General features: G+C 47.6%; 2 protein-coding genes across 4 annotated transcripts in view; both read right to left on the reverse strand.

The window, feature by feature from the left end:
* Positions 1 to 5,774, reverse strand: part of TAF3 (TATA-box binding protein associated factor 3) — a 125,423-nt gene extending 119,649 nt beyond the window's left edge. The window contains exon 1 of one of the 2 annotated variants that reach the window (XM_074903515.1): positions 5,518 to 5,774. In XM_074903515.1, the coding sequence (XP_074759616.1) occupies positions 5,518 to 5,683 (166 nt within the window). In that variant the 5' untranslated portion in view covers positions 5,684 to 5,774. The remainder of the gene's footprint in view (positions 1 to 5,517) is intronic. The other variant, XM_074903516.1, reaches the window with a different exon arrangement.
* Positions 5,775 to 8,752: 2,978 nt separating this feature from the next.
* On the reverse strand, positions 8,753 to 16,335 carry ATP5F1C (ATP synthase F1 subunit gamma). Of its 2 annotated transcripts, XM_074903518.1 has the most exons (10): positions 16,217 to 16,335; positions 15,139 to 15,173; positions 14,070 to 14,201; positions 13,231 to 13,435; positions 12,645 to 12,788; positions 12,213 to 12,277; positions 11,448 to 11,603; positions 10,266 to 10,362; positions 9,415 to 9,452; positions 8,753 to 8,895 (listed from the first exon to the last, which is right to left on the reverse strand). In XM_074903518.1, exons 1-9 carry the CDS (start codon positions 16,258 to 16,260, stop codon positions 9,446 to 9,448), a joined length of 885 nt encoding a protein of 294 aa, XP_074759619.1. In that variant the 5' UTR covers positions 16,261 to 16,335; the 3' UTR covers positions 8,753 to 8,895; positions 9,415 to 9,445. The 2 variants fall into 2 exon arrangements, with proteins under 2 accessions (XP_074759619.1, XP_074759620.1); XM_074903519.1 differs by lacking the exons at positions 8,753 to 8,895; positions 9,415 to 9,452 and having other exon boundaries at positions 10,262 to 10,362.
* Between the last annotated feature and the right edge of the window lie 16 nt (positions 16,336 to 16,351).

Below are 16,351 nucleotides of genomic sequence, written 5' to 3' on the forward strand. Positions count from 1 at the left end.
TCTTATAAGCTTTCCACAAATTTGAACAGCATAATAAGGTGTACTTCAACAGGAAAACCCTTATTTTCTCCCCTGTAAATTCACTCTCAAATCCACCCCCAACACAGTATTCAGAAGCATTTCATGGCATCAAACACATCTCAAGCCCGTTTTGCAAATCCTTTTGCCTTCTCTTTGCAGCCACAGAAGCTCCCATCAACTACAGCTACTGCAAATGCAAAGAAACAACAGCAGAAAAGTAATGAAAATCTTGAATGTAGCTCTCCTAATGGGATGTAACAGCTGGAACAAAGATCTAACACAGCTGGGAAAGCCATAATTTTCTTTTGCAACTGCGAAAATACGTGAACAGCAATGACATGCTTTTCAGAGCAATACCACACTGTCTCAATTACGTCAGAGTAAATCCATTCCGTTTCAAACACAAAGATTATGTCCCTCCAGCTGACAACCCTGCTAACTCAAACCCCACTGGTTTGACTCCGAGATAACACACTGACAATAAAGATGCTACAATTGGAATTTAATTAATTCTACTTATGCAAAACCATGGCAAAATTCAGCTCATTCATCCAGATCTGGGTTTGTACAGTAACTTATTTTAGGAGCAAAGGGAAACAATTCTGAAAAAGCAGGGAAACATCGGCTGAGCATTAAGATGCTTTTTACAAACCTTTTAAAGTAATAAATACAGGAATCATTTTAAGAGAGGTAATACGAGAAATACCATATCACTGGAATGAAAACAGCCTATTCCTCTTCTCCTTCACAAAAGAAAAAAAAAAAAACGTAATACTTCCTTCCCCATTCGAAGAGGGGGGGGGAAATTCCTTTCCCACCTTCAGGAAGCAAACCCAAAGCAAGAGAGGGATACCTTATTTCTATGCACTTCCAATTTCTCAAGCACCGAAAGGAAAAAGTTGTATTTTCACCATCTCTAGGTCTTTTCTTCCCAGCCTACGAATACTGCTGTACCTGTGGCAGAGTCAGCTGAGCTCGGGGAGGGCAATGCTGCTCAACAACTCAGCTCTTGCACAAGCAGTGATCCGGTTACAAAAGCACCTCCCCAAAATTTGTACTAACCATATCGAAGGATGGCTCCAACCCAGCCTAGGTTAGCTCCTTTTTCACCCCATAACCCAGGTCTCCCAAACTCCCTCTGTTATCCCCTTTAATCTCTTTACAGATCACTTCTGTTTGGTTGAGATACAGACTTCACAGGTGCAGCAGCTGCACTGGTGCTGCTGGTTTAATATTGCACAGTCCCTTTTCCAGACTAACCATACACAGCTCCACATCTAACTAGCTCTCTAATTTACAGGAAGCTTGTACGAGGAAACCTATTCAACCTAGAGCTCAAGGAGTTTGCAGCAATACCACTAAGCTCCTCCTAAGCTCAGTTACACTGGCAGTGCCGGACTTGATCTCAATTATTCCTGAAATCATGAAGCAGAGGCAGGGCTGGGTGTCAGGTATGTTCAGCTCTTCACTTGGCGTTATTGGGGATCACTGCAGCAGTGAGAACTTCTGCCTCAGAGCAGAGGCACGCGTACAAGCAGCAGCACTTTCAGGCCACAGCTGCTCCTCTCCCGACCAAACTGATCACGCTGCGCTTCCCGGCTCACGGGTCTGGCTCCACACACTCTCCAGTTCCCTCCTGCAGAGGAAGCTGACACCTCCAGCCTTCACAGCTGCTCTGATCTTGAGGCTGCATCCGCCACCAGCTGACAGCAACGTGCCTCTGATATGCCTCTCACCCGCTGCTGTGATACACTCATTAGCACAGCTCCCACAACCTGGACACAAGTGCTGGCAAACTTTTCCATTTACATGTTTCAGGGCTGCCATCCCTGTTATCTCTCCCATAACTTCCCACAGTCCCCAGCACGTTAACTGGTAGTGGCTACGGTAGCCCCAAATCCACCACCAGTGAGTCACCTTCTCTTCACCCAGCACTTCAGGCAAGTGATCCCATTATCCATCCCAGCTCCAACTCCTGCTTCCTCTGAACTCCCTCCCCGCTGCCAGACCCAACCATAGCAGCTCTGACCTCTGCCCCAGGGGCTCTCCAGGACTTCCCCCTCCACCAGTACACACAGAGCAGCAGCAGCCCACAAACCCACAGCTCCCCAGCATGCCAAAGGATGGGGTAACAAGGAACAAGTCCCTCACGGCACAAGAGGCATCGGCAGCCCTGTTTCTCCATGCACACACCCCCTAACTTCCCCCCAGCCTCTCCAGTACGTGCACCCCCTTTTCATCTCCCCCCCCTCTACTTACAGATCCAGCAGCAGCCCTGGCAGCCCCATCTCTGCACACACATCATTGCCGTCCTCCCCTCCTGCTCCACACGTAGGGCAGCAAAGGCCTCCACACACACAGACATCACACCGACAGCCTGAGCCTTGCTCCACATTCCCCACAACGTCCCTGTGTTCAGACCCTGCAGTGACCCTGACAGCCTCCCTCTCCCCACCACCTCCCCACACCCTCCCTGACCCAACAGGACACCGGCACCCCCTTGCTGACCTTCCCACACGCAGCAGATCCCTACCAGCCTGACATCCCTCCAGTCAGCATCACTGACCCAGCAAGCACCTGGGTATCACATCCTCCTACACCCCATATTCTGCAGGTACCAGCAGGTCACTTGCTCCCTCAGCACCTCCTCTGCAGGCTCTGCAGGGACACAGACAACCCCGGGGGACGAACTGTAACTCCTCGAAACAAGGCCTGTGAGAAAATACAGCCCAAGAGAGATAAGGGATGGGGGGGGAGCAGAGGCCCTCTGAGCGGAGGAATGTCTAGAACACTTGCAAGTAGCAAAACTATAGTCCCAGGGTGGACAGTGTGAAGTTTGGAGCTGATAAGGCTGCCTGGATAGCAGAGGATGCAGCTGGAGATGGGAGCCCTGTGAAGGCAGGATGGTTCTGCTCTGGTGCATCTCGTAGAGTTTCAAGGGCCATCCGTCCTGTGAATGACCTTTGCTTCATTATCCACAAAATGCATATGAAAGTTGACACCCCTGAATATGCTCATTACAAAATCATGCTAATTACATCATCCCATGAAGCACCTTACCCCTCCCCGTACATGGGATAGTAAGTGGGTTGACCTAGGGGACAGACCCAAAGAAAGTGTGTATAAATTGAGGGGAGGAGTAAGGAGTGAAAGGGAGAAAGAAAAAGGAAGACATGAAGAAGGGAAGACGACGGATGCATCCCTGACGAACCCAGACCAGTGGTCTCTGTTCTCTTTATCTCTCTCCTTTCCTTTTTCCCCTTTTCCTTCACTACCATTAAGTAATGCAACGCATACTACAATGCTTGCCATAACTCGTTATATACTTAGCCAATTATCGGTATCCAATTAGTACACTGTGGGAAGTTAATAAATGCCTGGACTTTGAGATTTGTCTCACCGTTGTCCACTCTGTTGGGGATTTACAAATCTAAGTCACTTGTCTCCCTCGTCTGAACAGATGTGACAGGGACCCACAACTTCATCCTCTGTCGTACACCCGGGCTCAGCAGTGATAGATAGTTGTTCTCCTTCCCATCCCATATGCACACACTCCATACCCCTACATGACCCAGCCAGTAGTCCTCACACTGACTTCCAGACCTCTCTTTTTTCTCTTTTCCCACTTGGTGTAAACTCATCCCTTCCATGCTCCCACCTCAGCATAGCCTCACCCCCAATCCAGCGAGGCCCTGGGCATCCTGCCCCCCACCATCACTCCTAGCTCCTGCACATGCCTCCTCAATGGCAGCACTGGCTAACTCCAGTCCCTCACATATCCAGACAAACCTCTTCCACTGCATCCAAACGAGGACGCTCACACCTCATGCCACATGCACTAAAACTATCCCCAGCCCCATCTCTCCCGTTCACCATACACATACTCCACACCTCCCACGTGCAGCCCCATCACCTTCCCACATCCCATGCACTACAGTTTCATCTCCCCCAAAAACCACTCTAGTGCATCCCTGCCTTCGCACGCTGCAGCCCCGCATCCCCCGTATACACATTCCCAGTCCCACAGTGCCATCGCTTTCCCTGTGCACACACATCCCCAGCCTGACGTACATGGCTCCATGCAGCCCCAGTACATGTCAATCCCTGACCGCAGCCTCTGCCCTCTGCCCACCCCCGTACATGTGCATCCCTGACACCAGGCACCACAGCCCCACATCGCCCCTATACACATCCATCCCTAATCCCTCCCAGCACAGTACACGTGCATCCCCCGCCAGCACTAAAGCCCCACACCTCCCCTTGCACACATGCACCTTTAGCCCCACAAACCACTGCCCCCTTACACATATATACCCAACCCAGAGCACTCCAGCCCCAGCAATAGTTTCCAGCCACATCTCTCTCCCCATGCAGGTGACTCCACTCTCCCCCAGGCACACCTCTCCGACCCGATGCACTGAACCTCCATCTCTTCACTCCTTACACTCCTCCCACATCAGGGGTTAACACCTCCAGCCTCCCTGCCCCATACACTCAGCCCAAACCTTGCACCCTACAGCTTCAGCACTTCTTGTGCCCACATCCTGGACAGTACACACACATCCCTACCTGCAGTGGGCCCCCACAGCCTTCTCAGCATTCCCACCAGGGCACAGACCCTGACCCAGAGATGAACCAGGACAACACAGCAAGCAGCATCACATCCTCTCATGCACACATCCCACCCAGCAAGACATCTGGCTGTCCCTTCTTCCCTCCCAGTACATCCCCCATCCCAGATCCACAACACCACAACTCCAGCAGCAAGGCTGACAGTCCCATCTTCCCCTTTTCCACACATGCACCCTAGAACCCTGCACACTGTAGCCAGAGAAAGGGGGGCAGCAGCCCCATCTCCCTACACTCCAGACCCCCTGCCTCAGAGCTCCGTTTCTCCCAAGTCCACAGCCCACCTCTCCCTTGCACTAAGAAGTGCCCCATGGCTTCCCCCCTCATCCTCTTAGCCCCCTGCACTGCTCCACAGCCCAGCTCCCCTTCATACTCCCCCAGCTGGAGTACCCCCACAGGTCACCTCCCCACAGCCCCCCCCAGCCTGATCTCCCCCTTGCCCTCACCTCCCTGCCAGAGACACTTCCCCATGCTCTCTCCCTACAGAACTGTCCCACAGGCCACCTCCCCATGCCCTCCTGCACTGCCCCACAGCCCACATCTCCAGGACTCTCCCTCTGAAAAGCAACCCCCCAGCACTGCCTTACAGCCTCCCACCCCGCAGCTACCCTCTCTATGCCTCCACAGTGCTACCCCCCCAGCCTTTCTCCCCCCGGCCTGCCCTCCCTCCGGCCCACAGCACTGCTCCGCCGCCTCCCTTCACAGAACGGCCAAAGCTGGGAGGGACTCATGGAGGTCACTTGGTCTAGACCCCTGCTCAGGCAGGGCCACCCACAGGACCCTGTGCAGACGGCAACGACCACGTCCTCTGCCGCAGCCCCTCTCCCCACAGCGCTGCCCCCCACACCCGGCCCGACCCGCACTCACAGAGCTCGCAGTAGCGGTGGCAGCCCCGGCCCAGCCCCTGCAGGTACCGCTGCAGCACGTCGGTGAGGAGATCGCAGGCCGAGACCTGCACCGAGTCCCAGCCCAGCGCCTGGCAAATCTGCGCCACCGACACCCGCAGCAGCCACCGCGAGTAGGTCTCGCACATGCCGGCTCGGCGCGGCGCGGCGCCGCCCGCCCTGGGCCGGGAGGGCCGCGGGAGGCTCACGCACAGCCCGCCGCCATCTTGGCGCCGCGCCTCCCCGCCGCCCGCGCTAGGCCGCGCCACTCCAGCGCCGAGCGCATCGAGCGGGGCGCGGCGCGGCGCATCGAGCGCTCGGCCCTCGGCAGGGCGGGCGGGCCGGAGCCCTGGTGGCGGCGGCGGCGGCGGCGGCGGGCGGGCCCTGGGGCGGAGCGGTTCGAGTCGCCCAAAAAAACCCCGAAATCGGGGGTTCCTACAGCGGCGTGAGGAAAAGTCGGTGTCAGGAAGGCTTCCGGAGCCTGCCGAGTCCTGGGCTGGGCTTCCTCGGGAGCGAGGGACCGCCGGTGCTCCCTTCACCCCCGCAGGCCCAAAGCAGCCGAGCAGCGCCTGTGCTGGAGAGCGGGATCCAGGCACATCATTTAAACAAGCAGCAATGCCACGTGTTACCCGAAAGATGAAAATTCTTGGTCAAAATAATTTATCCAAGGCCCTAATTGATTTTTTTTTTCAGCTGAGTGGAGGAGTCGGATGTCAGCCCTGTGCAGCCATCGCTGTCACTGCGTTTCCCACAGTAAATGACGTTCTCTGAGTACTTCCTCCAGCTCTGGGGGCACCGACATTAGAAGGACACGGACCTGCTCGAGTGGGTCCAGAGGAGGCCACAAAGATGATCAGGGGTGTGGAGCACCTCCCGTGAGGACAGGCTGAGAGAGTTGGGGTTGTCGAGCCCGGAGCAGAGAAGGCTCCAGGGAGACCTTATAGCGGCCTTCCAGTACTTAAAGCGGCTACAGGATGGGGAGGGACTCTTGATCAGGGGTGTAGGGATAGGATGAGGGGTGACAGTTTTAAACTGTAAAACTGCAGATTGCGATTAGATCTAAGGAAGAAATTGTTCCCTGTGAGGGGGGTGAGGCCCTGGCACAGGCTGCCCAGAGAAGCTGTGACTGCCCCCTCCCTGGAAGGGTTCAAGGCCAGGTTGGACGGGGCTTTGGGCAACCTGGGCTAGTGGAAGGTGTCCCTGCCCATGGCAGGGGGGTTGGAACTAGATGGTCTTTAAGATCCCTTCCAACCCAAACCACCCCGTAATTTTATGAACATTGGATTCAAGGACTTGGAAAGAACTTCCCTCTGTGGAAACACTACTCCTTAGGTACATCGACCTGACTCACGCTACAAGGTAATCCTTTCTGTCTTGAAAGGGGGAAGAAGGGAAGGCTGGAGGTTGCAGAAAGGATTTCCTTACCTGAGAGGAACTAAAGGACACGGGGATGACATGACAGATGGGACAGACACGAGGAAGGAACAGTCAGTTGTGTTGGGGACAGCAGGAGGGTCCCTGATGGACCCATCTGGCTGGACACACCACTGCTGATCCAGGCAGGTCCTGCCCAGGGCCCATGTAGCAGTTTTTGCTTTGCCAACCATTTCACACAGAGCAGCGCTTCTGTGCTTGGCACGACACATCATCCCTCTCACCTGGGATGACGGTGACGGATGGCTGCCTGTCCCACTGAGCCCAGCAGCTGCTCACAAGGTGATGACAGCAGCCCAGGCAGCCACAAAAACTCAAGACATGGTGGGAAAGCTTTGGCCCTAGGGCTATGGACCTGGCTCACAGGCTGTCACAGAGCAGGGAAATGGTGGGAGCTGCATTAGAAAACCAGCAGTAGCCTTAAATTATTCCCTAACAAGGATGTTATTTCACAGGGAAGAGAATAGAGAGGGTTGATAAATTTACAGAGGAAAAGGGGAACATAAATCATCAGGATTATCTCAAAAAAGGATGTTTAAACAATGGGGCTAGCTCTCAACTTTAACAGGCTTGCACTTTCAAAGCAGTCCTTCCCATACAAGTAGAAAAGAAGATGAAACATGATTTAAAAGAGGTTCTAAATACAAATAAAATTACACTTAAAGAATTACAGGCTCCAGATTATGAGAACTGCACAGATCAGGGACTTCTACACCATCACAACACCCAGTGCCTCATTTGTCTTCCCACATTTTAGTACTCCCTGAATTCCCCCATTCCAACCCACCTGCCGCTGTGTGAACAGCGGCGTTAGAACTGTAGCTCCCTAAAGGAAGGCATTAGAAGCATTTTCTAAACATGTAACAAATCTGCTCTCTCTTTCTTAATCCCACCTCAGGTCATGCTACTGCTTCCCTTACCCACGTGCACATCGTGACATACACCCAGAGGCAGCACACCGAAAGCTACAGGGCAGCATCCCCACATCCCTTCATTAAGCCAACAAGTTGCCTCTAAGGAAACATTAGCTCAAGCTCAGCACTTGATTGTAGGGTTTCTAGACCAGCTGACTTAGGTCCGACTCAACCCACCAGGGTGGCTGCTTACGCCTGGCCCCGTGTCTCACTCACAGATCGCTGTGAAGCTCAAGGCCATTTCCCTTCTCCAGACCTACAAACCCTCCTCTAGTTTCTGTCATGTCATTACTGAGCCCTTCAAGGCTCTCACTTTGTCTGCCAAACTGGGAGGGGCAGCTTTCTACTTCTATGGCACCACTGCCATTTCTTTCTTACACTTCTGCTATACTCTTTTATTTTCTACATTTTATCCTTTCTCACATTCCTGTCGTGCCCAGCAAGGGCTGAGAACTGCAGTGGTACCGTATTTTATAGCACGCAAATACACACACACACTGACCAGGATATGAACAATGTGCACAAATGACTCGCATAGATCAGATCATTTTAGAACATGAACATCTAGAAATAGTACCAATACGGTATTCAAATAAGCTAGAGATCCATGCTCCAACTGCACAACGCAGAGGTTATTTCACAGCCTCCTCCCTCAGCACGCAGGACAACGTACGTTAAACCAACACTTTTAAACACCAGGCAAAGACAGTCAATCTCTTCCACTCTTCAAATGAAGAAACACATGCTTAGATGTTTTTGCATGCCAGATACATTACAAAATGTAGAGCACAGCTTTGAAAAATTCCGTTTCAAACAGTAACCAAGTCACATCCAGATGTTCAGACACCAAGAGCTCCACAGACAACCATGAACATTTGTTTCATGTAGATGGTTTATTGTAAGAATTCACAGATTTCTGAGGCTTTACCAACTTCTTCACAAAATAACAGAGAAGTCTTGTTAATATAGACACAGTCAGGTTACACCATATGCTCAGAAGAGCTCTTCTTCACCTGTAAGGAAAATTGAAGCGAATTAAAATCCTTTTAATTATTTGGGGTTTTATTTAAAACTTTTGCCTCCTCTATTTCAACTCACTAGTATTCCTTACCTCCCCCCCCTCCCCAAACTATTTATCAAGTCTGTTTTTCCTTAAAGTCTGAAGTTTTGAATATGCTTATTTTGCTACAGAAACCTCTTTAGGTACAATCTTACATACAGACATTTTAAAGCCATTGTATTTAGGGCACTATGAAAAAGATTGAATTAGTAATTGCAAATGAATCCAGTACCACAGGAAAAAAACAGAAAACTATGTGAAATGTGGATGTATGCTATTTTGCATAAATTACTGACCCTTAATAACTTTTTGTTCAGACAGATTCAAACTAGCAGTGGGCAGTTTCCCAGCCCTTTGAAAAGAGGAGTTTGTCTCACCAACAACACTGAATTCCAACTTCCTCATGTGACTTCAAGATTATCTGTGTTAAACCATTTTAAAATACAATCTAGTTTCTATTTCATAACTTTACCTCTTGGATTTGGCTGTACCGCTTTTTCCGATTAATCCCTGGTTATGGTATTACGAGAGAAAACAGAACAAGCAGGTTAGGAAGCAACTCATGCAAATTCAGGCAAAAATATGCACATATTTATGACCACAAATGTATTGTGAGGAGCACAATACAGCACGTAACCGCTATATATTGTGTATTCTGGGTTTTTTGTAAACACACAGCATATTAACACAGGTATTTGCATCCGAGTATAGCACGAATTTTTAGCTGTTAAATGTAATACACATTAACTACATGCAGTTACAGATTGTGGTCTAAGCCCACACATTTGTAACCTGCAGTACACACCTTCACAAAACTTCTTTCTCAGGGAAATAAGCAAAATACTCAACTTAAAGTAAAATACACATTCAGTGCCAACAGACTGGAAATTCCCTCTTTCCAACCCCCACCCTCAAACTCTCAGCTTATGAACACCAGCACAGGCTGATTTATCCAACCCGACACTACTGGGCTGTTTGAGCAGACAGTAGGAGAGGCCCAGGTAGAAGGGAGGAGCAGGGGGGAAATCCACTGAACTCCAAAAAGGAGGAAAACCACCACCTGTTCAGGCAAGGATGTGTGTTGAGTCTAAAGATCTATTTTACCAACTTTTTAACTTCCTCTGGCCAAAAAAGACTGCCAAACTTCACATTGGTTAGTAAAACTGCGCAAGCTGTAAAACTCGATAGTCATGCCATGGATTGTCTTCCCTTCAGTTTTAGGACCTACATGCCCTAACCTCCCCGTTAACCTGACTGAAGCAGGACATACAAGCATACTCGACTTTGCAACGACTCCTATTTCACGACTGTACAGGTACTCACAGAGCAGCAGCACCAGAGATGATCTCAATAAGCTCCTTGGTGATGACGGCTTGACGGGTACGGTTGAACGTCAAGGTCAATTTGTCAATCATCTCAGCTAGAAAAAATTAAGGTTGGAATTTCAACATATAAGTATACAAATACAGATGAAGAGAAGCTGTACAAACAGAAAATCAGTCTTGGAAACGATCAAGAGGCTTACCACACTTTTCATTTTTTTCTCCTAATTTGTTGTAGACAATTTAGAAACTTGGTAATTTGACTTGAGGCATCAGAGTTAAACAACTGAAGACCAGCTGACAGGCTAGTAAATACCACAGTATGACACAGCTTATTTTAACATAACACAAGCATGCATTATCTGCTTTTAAATTAGATTTCACTGTCAGTTAACTACACTGGTATTTCTTTCAAGTTACTGTTGTTGTTCAAGCAAAGGGAGACAGATTTTTTCAATTTAAAAAAAAAAAACCAAAAACGTGGAAGGTATCTCTTTCTCTCAAGATAAGGCAATCAGCAGAGACACACCAACAGTTCCCAGTAGCCCAATTGCACATCACAAGGGCTTCAGTCAGTCACTAGTATCATTTATGCAACACTACCTTCTTAAGGCTGAAGTCTTATCACCATACCACACTAAAAACTATTAGCTGTCTCTCACTAATACCGACTACATACTCTGCACTGCACTCACTTTGGACACCTTCCAAGGAATACTCGTATATTCTCAACTTGCTGCATGACAGGTGGTAAAGTATTTCACCACTGTTTCCATTTCCCCACCTTTAAATCGGTGCAGTACTAATTACATTTGGCTCACAAGCAGGTACAGGTTTATAAAAGCTTTGGTAATCCTTAGATCAGACACATGAGAAGAATGTGAAGAATATTTGGCCATTACAAGATCAGTGTAGTATTTCATATTCTTATTAAATAATTTGTTATTCCAATTACCTAGTCTTGTTTCTCATATACTTGACAGCAATCCAGCTTTCCAGGGACTAAACAAGGTTCACATGTTCAGAAAAGAATCTCAGTTCAACTGGCTCAAAAAAACAGACTCAAAATGGAATGGAAGAGAGAAACCAACTCATTTCTTATCATTTTGGAAGCAAAGAGTTACAGAAAGGGAGGTCATTACTTTCATACTGAAGTCCCAGGAAGCCCACAGTGTAGACTTACAAGCATTCTTGCTAGCATTGTCCATAGCAGTCATCCTAGCACTCTGCTCGCTGGTGGTGGATTCTTTCAGGGAGTAGTACAGAATATTTGCTAGTGTAAATTCCTGGTAGTTTCTCAGCACATCAGCATCAATGTCATCATAGATACTTAGGCTTTCTGTAAAATGTGAGAGCGTGGACTTAAGAGAAATCCAAGATGTACTACTTCTAGTAAAACAATACACTGCCATGTGAAAGACTACTAGGCTACCCTGTTTCTCTACTTAAGGCAGAGGCATTTTCTCTACATACTATGTGTACTTCCATAATTACTCTGCTATTTAAAATTTTGTTAAGTATTTGATATGTTTTAATTCAATTTATTAGGGAAGTCAGATTCTGATCAAGGCCAAATACATTATTGACGTATTATGTTTAACTTTCCCAGATAACGCTGCAGAAACATTCTGGGGTATTTTTACTGAGTAGTGCAAAGTCACTCAATACCCAGGCTGTTCAGTGCTGAAAATATTGATCTTGACAGTGTTTTGTATATGCACAATTCTTGCTTGAGAGAGAATCTCAAACTAAAATTAATACCACCTCTCCTTTTAACCTCCCTGCCCCACAGCACCTTGACAGCTCAGCCCTGGAGTGCCAAGACAGTGTTAAACTTAAAGATACATGCACCATAATAAGATGTTTTAATACTATATTCCCACGTTCAGAGTACATTTTCTGTGATTTATCACTTCATCCAACTGCTGATTTCTAGCTAACTACTTACCAGAACCAGCAACTGTTTCAAGGGAGAAGATTGGTTTTTCATCAGTCTTGTAGGAGATGACAGACCTGTATAAAAAGAGCGTTAACAGGCTCTTCAATTCAGCTCACCCTAACTTGGGTGCTTAAAATAAAATCAGAATAGACAAATTCTGGCCTTCCAATTCCACAAAGCTCTGCAATAATCCCAATGAAGTGATCTCAGATAGCACGTGGATATAATGATGTGTTGACTGTAAATATAAAAGCACCCACCATACAAATACGAGAATTCCAACCACAGCTATTAAAAAAAAATAATCAGCTCTTCACACACACCAAAATGCACTCAACTCCTCCAGAAATAAAGTAAATGTGTACAAATCAGTCAGGCCAACGTGCTCTTTCGAAGCCTTCTACCCAGTATTTTTCTAGTGCAGCTTCAGTTTAATCTTACCTGAACCGATTGTAAATGACAGAGCCTTCATCAAATTCATACCCAGAGTTTAACAACTCTGAGGCAATGACCGAAGCATCTCCAAAGCTCGGAGGTCTCCGTCCCACTTCTTTGAATGTCAGCAGTAGGTAATTGCCATGTGTCCTGCAGCAATACCACATCTGTGTTAGAAGAAGTGTATGCTCTAAAGTACAATTATGTGGCACCAAGAGGCAATGAGTCCCAGTAACTTACTAGTGTTCAAAACTAAGCAGTTTACTGAATTAGGGTCGTAGATGAATTTTGCTTCTTTTTCAGTTTAATTATTACGATAGCTTCATGATAAACACATATGTAGCAATGCTAGTGTTGGTAGTTTTCAGACTTTTATTCCAAAAATATAATGCAGTGGCAGCTGTTTCACAAATGTCCAGATGATCAAAAGCCATCTTGGAATATTTGCAGGTTTTTTGGTTTGTTTTGTTTTTAAAAGAACTTGAATCTAGCAGTTTCATTAAATGCAATTGCCTGTGAACACCACACAGCTTTCCAAGCCATCTTGAACTTTCTACCACAGAAAACCACCAAACCAAACCCTTCTTTTTACCTCTGAAGTAGGCCTCTGATCTTGTCACCCACTCCGACCACCATGACTTCTTTCCCTGCGTTTGAGAGGTTGGTAATCTCATTCTTCAAGGTTTTAGCAATGGATGTATGGATAGCACCACAAAGACCTCTGTCAGAGGACACACCAATAAGGAGGTGCTTCTTCTTGTCCTCCGGTGCCTTTATTTCTGCTTTCTCATAGAGAGCTAAAAAAAAGATGGATAGGTTATTCAAGGGTGTCAGGAAGCAAATAGGTCATACCAAAATACCTCTGAATTATTCAATGTAAACATTTCTAAAGGGGTTACAAATCACAGCCAGATGAATTTTGTCTCCCTCACAGTCATTCAAGCTTGCCTATGATCTGACCAGAGGTGACAAAGAGACAATTCAAAGCCAGCCACATCTCTGCATCGGGCTATCACACGGCGTTGTTACTTAATTAAGTTCACTGTGCAAGTCCACTGCCTCGGGAGCACGTGCAGCCCAAGTGTTCACAAGAAGGTGGTCTGGCAGTAGCTGTAGACACTAGAGATAGGACACAATTCCAGTAACAGATAGAAGCAGGCCAGAAAGTCTGTGTTGTGGTGCTTTTATGACTAACAACCACAGAAAGTTAAAAAAGTAATCAGAAATCATAATGAATTTCACATTACAACTGGTAAAATTCACTTTCCGTAAATTACTTAAAAGGAACAGTTAAGGGGACATTGGCCTAGAGACACAAATTCTTTTGGGTAAAATCTAACAAAAGGTTAAAAAAGTCTAGGCATTTTATCACCACCATGAAAGCCTTCCTCTTCTGTTCCCACATCAAACAGTGCAGGAGTCTTCTCTCACCCAGTGCTCCTGTTCCATAGACCCTAGCAGGCTTCAGCTCCCTCTCAGCTCTTGCATATTTTGCTGCAGAAACCATCTTCATAGACTTTGTAATTTTCTGAATGTTCTTGATGGACTTCAAACGCCTGGTAACTACAAGGTTAACAGTTGAAGGTCATGCGCTGTACTGGGCATAATGACATCAAAACCAAGGAGTAAAATCCTAGCAACAGCCATCCAAAATTATCTTGCCAAGTTCCTCAAAGAATAAAAAATAAATAAACAAACCATGCACAAATAAACCTCATAAAAGACCTTAATATTTACACTAAGAAAGTATTAAGAGCAGTAATGTGGCTAACCCAAATGCACCTTTACAACAGATGTTTTTTTTCCTCCAGACATAACATTTATTTAATATTTAGCCCAATGTAAGACCTATTTACTATTCTCTTTCCTTCCACTTCTATCTGTTTCACAAATATATCATTTGAGGTATATTGTTATCTTTTCCCAGACAACAAGGGGCAGGGGAGAGACCCAATAGGATGAGACAGAATAAACTTCCTCCTCTGTGTAGATTGTAGAAAAACGAGATTCATAAAAATACTGGTGTAAAAAGAAAACAAAACAGGTGTCCTAAAGACTAGCACAATTCCAAGACAATATCCCTGTATAAGAACCTACAAGGAGCTGCTTAAAGAACCATTACCAAAGTGGAACCATTCTGTCAGCCTTTTTCTCCCCTATGTTGGATAAACACACAGGGAAATAAACAACAGAAATTAATTCTTAAAGGTGAGAAAAAAATCTGGTTTAGAATATATGACAAAGTTATTTATAAATATTATGTTTGAGTAAAACTACTGGTTTGCCAAAATGACATCTAAATTAGCACTAAAACCATTTTAAGCAATGCCTTTTCTGAAAAAACACTTGTTTAATATACAAACTACTGGAGGCTCATATAGCAGTACTATGGTGTATCACAAGCAGTTTATCTGACAGAGGCTAACCAAAATTACATTCTAATATATGGTTTTCCTGCAACACTCTCCCTCTCTCCAAAGCAAATGAAAGCAGTACTTACTGTCTTTTAGAGTTGCCATATTCCTGACTTGGCCCCTGAAAGCAAATGCAGGAGAAATTAGGATAGTTCACTCGTTCTCCAGCAAACCAACACCTGTCAAGGGCAGGTCCCTTTCAGTGGAATAAAAAATTAAGAATTGCTGTTTCTTAAAAAGTATTCTAGTAGGGACAAGCCACTCTAAACCATGCCTTGTATCCAGACCTTCCTCCTTTCTCCTTATATCCTGTGACAGCATATATCACTTAATACATTATCCATGCCTTAGATAACGGCACAATGTAAATGAAGGCCAAACGACATGGCATCAGAAGGGTACAACTTTCAAAAAATGTAACAGTTTTCACGGAATTACAGAATCGTCTAGGCTGGAAAAGACCTTGAAGATCATCCAGTCCAACCGTTAACCCAGCACTGACAGTTCCCAACTCCACCAGATCCCTCAGCGCTATGTCGACCCGAGTGTTAAACCCCTCCAGGGATGGGGACTCCACCACCTCCCTGGGCAGCCCATTCCAACGCCCAACAGCCCCTTCTGGAAAGAAATGCTTCCTGATATCCAGTCTAAACCTTCCCTGGCTCAATTTGAGGCCAAACGATTTTCAAACGATTAAAACGAAGCAGAAGAGGCTTACAACGTTCCCTGACAAGAACAGAATCTCCTTGCAGCGCCTGTCATCTACGAAGCTGTCCTTTTTACTCCCTCTCGCCTCGCCCATTCACCTCCACCCCCGGGCGAGCGCCTTTCCCTACGAGCCCCCGTCTCCCCCTCGCCCCCCACCCACAGACTGAGAGGAAGGAGCCTCCGTCCCCGGCAGGTCACCGCCGTGGCCCCGGGAGGCCGCATCTCCTCAGCCTCACGGTCACCGCTATGCCAGCCACGCTGGAGCTCGCAGCACCTCACGGGCTGGCCCGGGCGGCGGCCCCACCACCCCCAGGCACCACACAGCCGAGGGGAGCGTCACCCCCTCAGCGCACCCCCGGGGCCGGCCCCAGCCCCCCGGCCTCCCCGCCGGGACGCACCCCCATCCCCATCCCTCTCCCCAGAGGACCCTTGCCGACCCGCAGGCCCCCCCGTTACCATTGCGGCTGGTACAGCACGACCGCAGCCCCCCGGGCCAACATGGCGGCGCCTCCACCACAGCCCCGCTGAAGGTCAGCGCGCCCGCACCGCGCATGCGCGCAGCCGGGCCCGGCGGGGGCGGGAAGTGTCTCC

This window comes from Athene noctua, chromosome 3 (genome assembly GCF_965140245.1).
Source record: "Athene noctua chromosome 3, bAthNoc1.hap1.1, whole genome shotgun sequence".
Classification (NCBI taxonomy): Eukaryota; Metazoa; Chordata; class Aves; order Strigiformes; family Strigidae; genus Athene; species Athene noctua.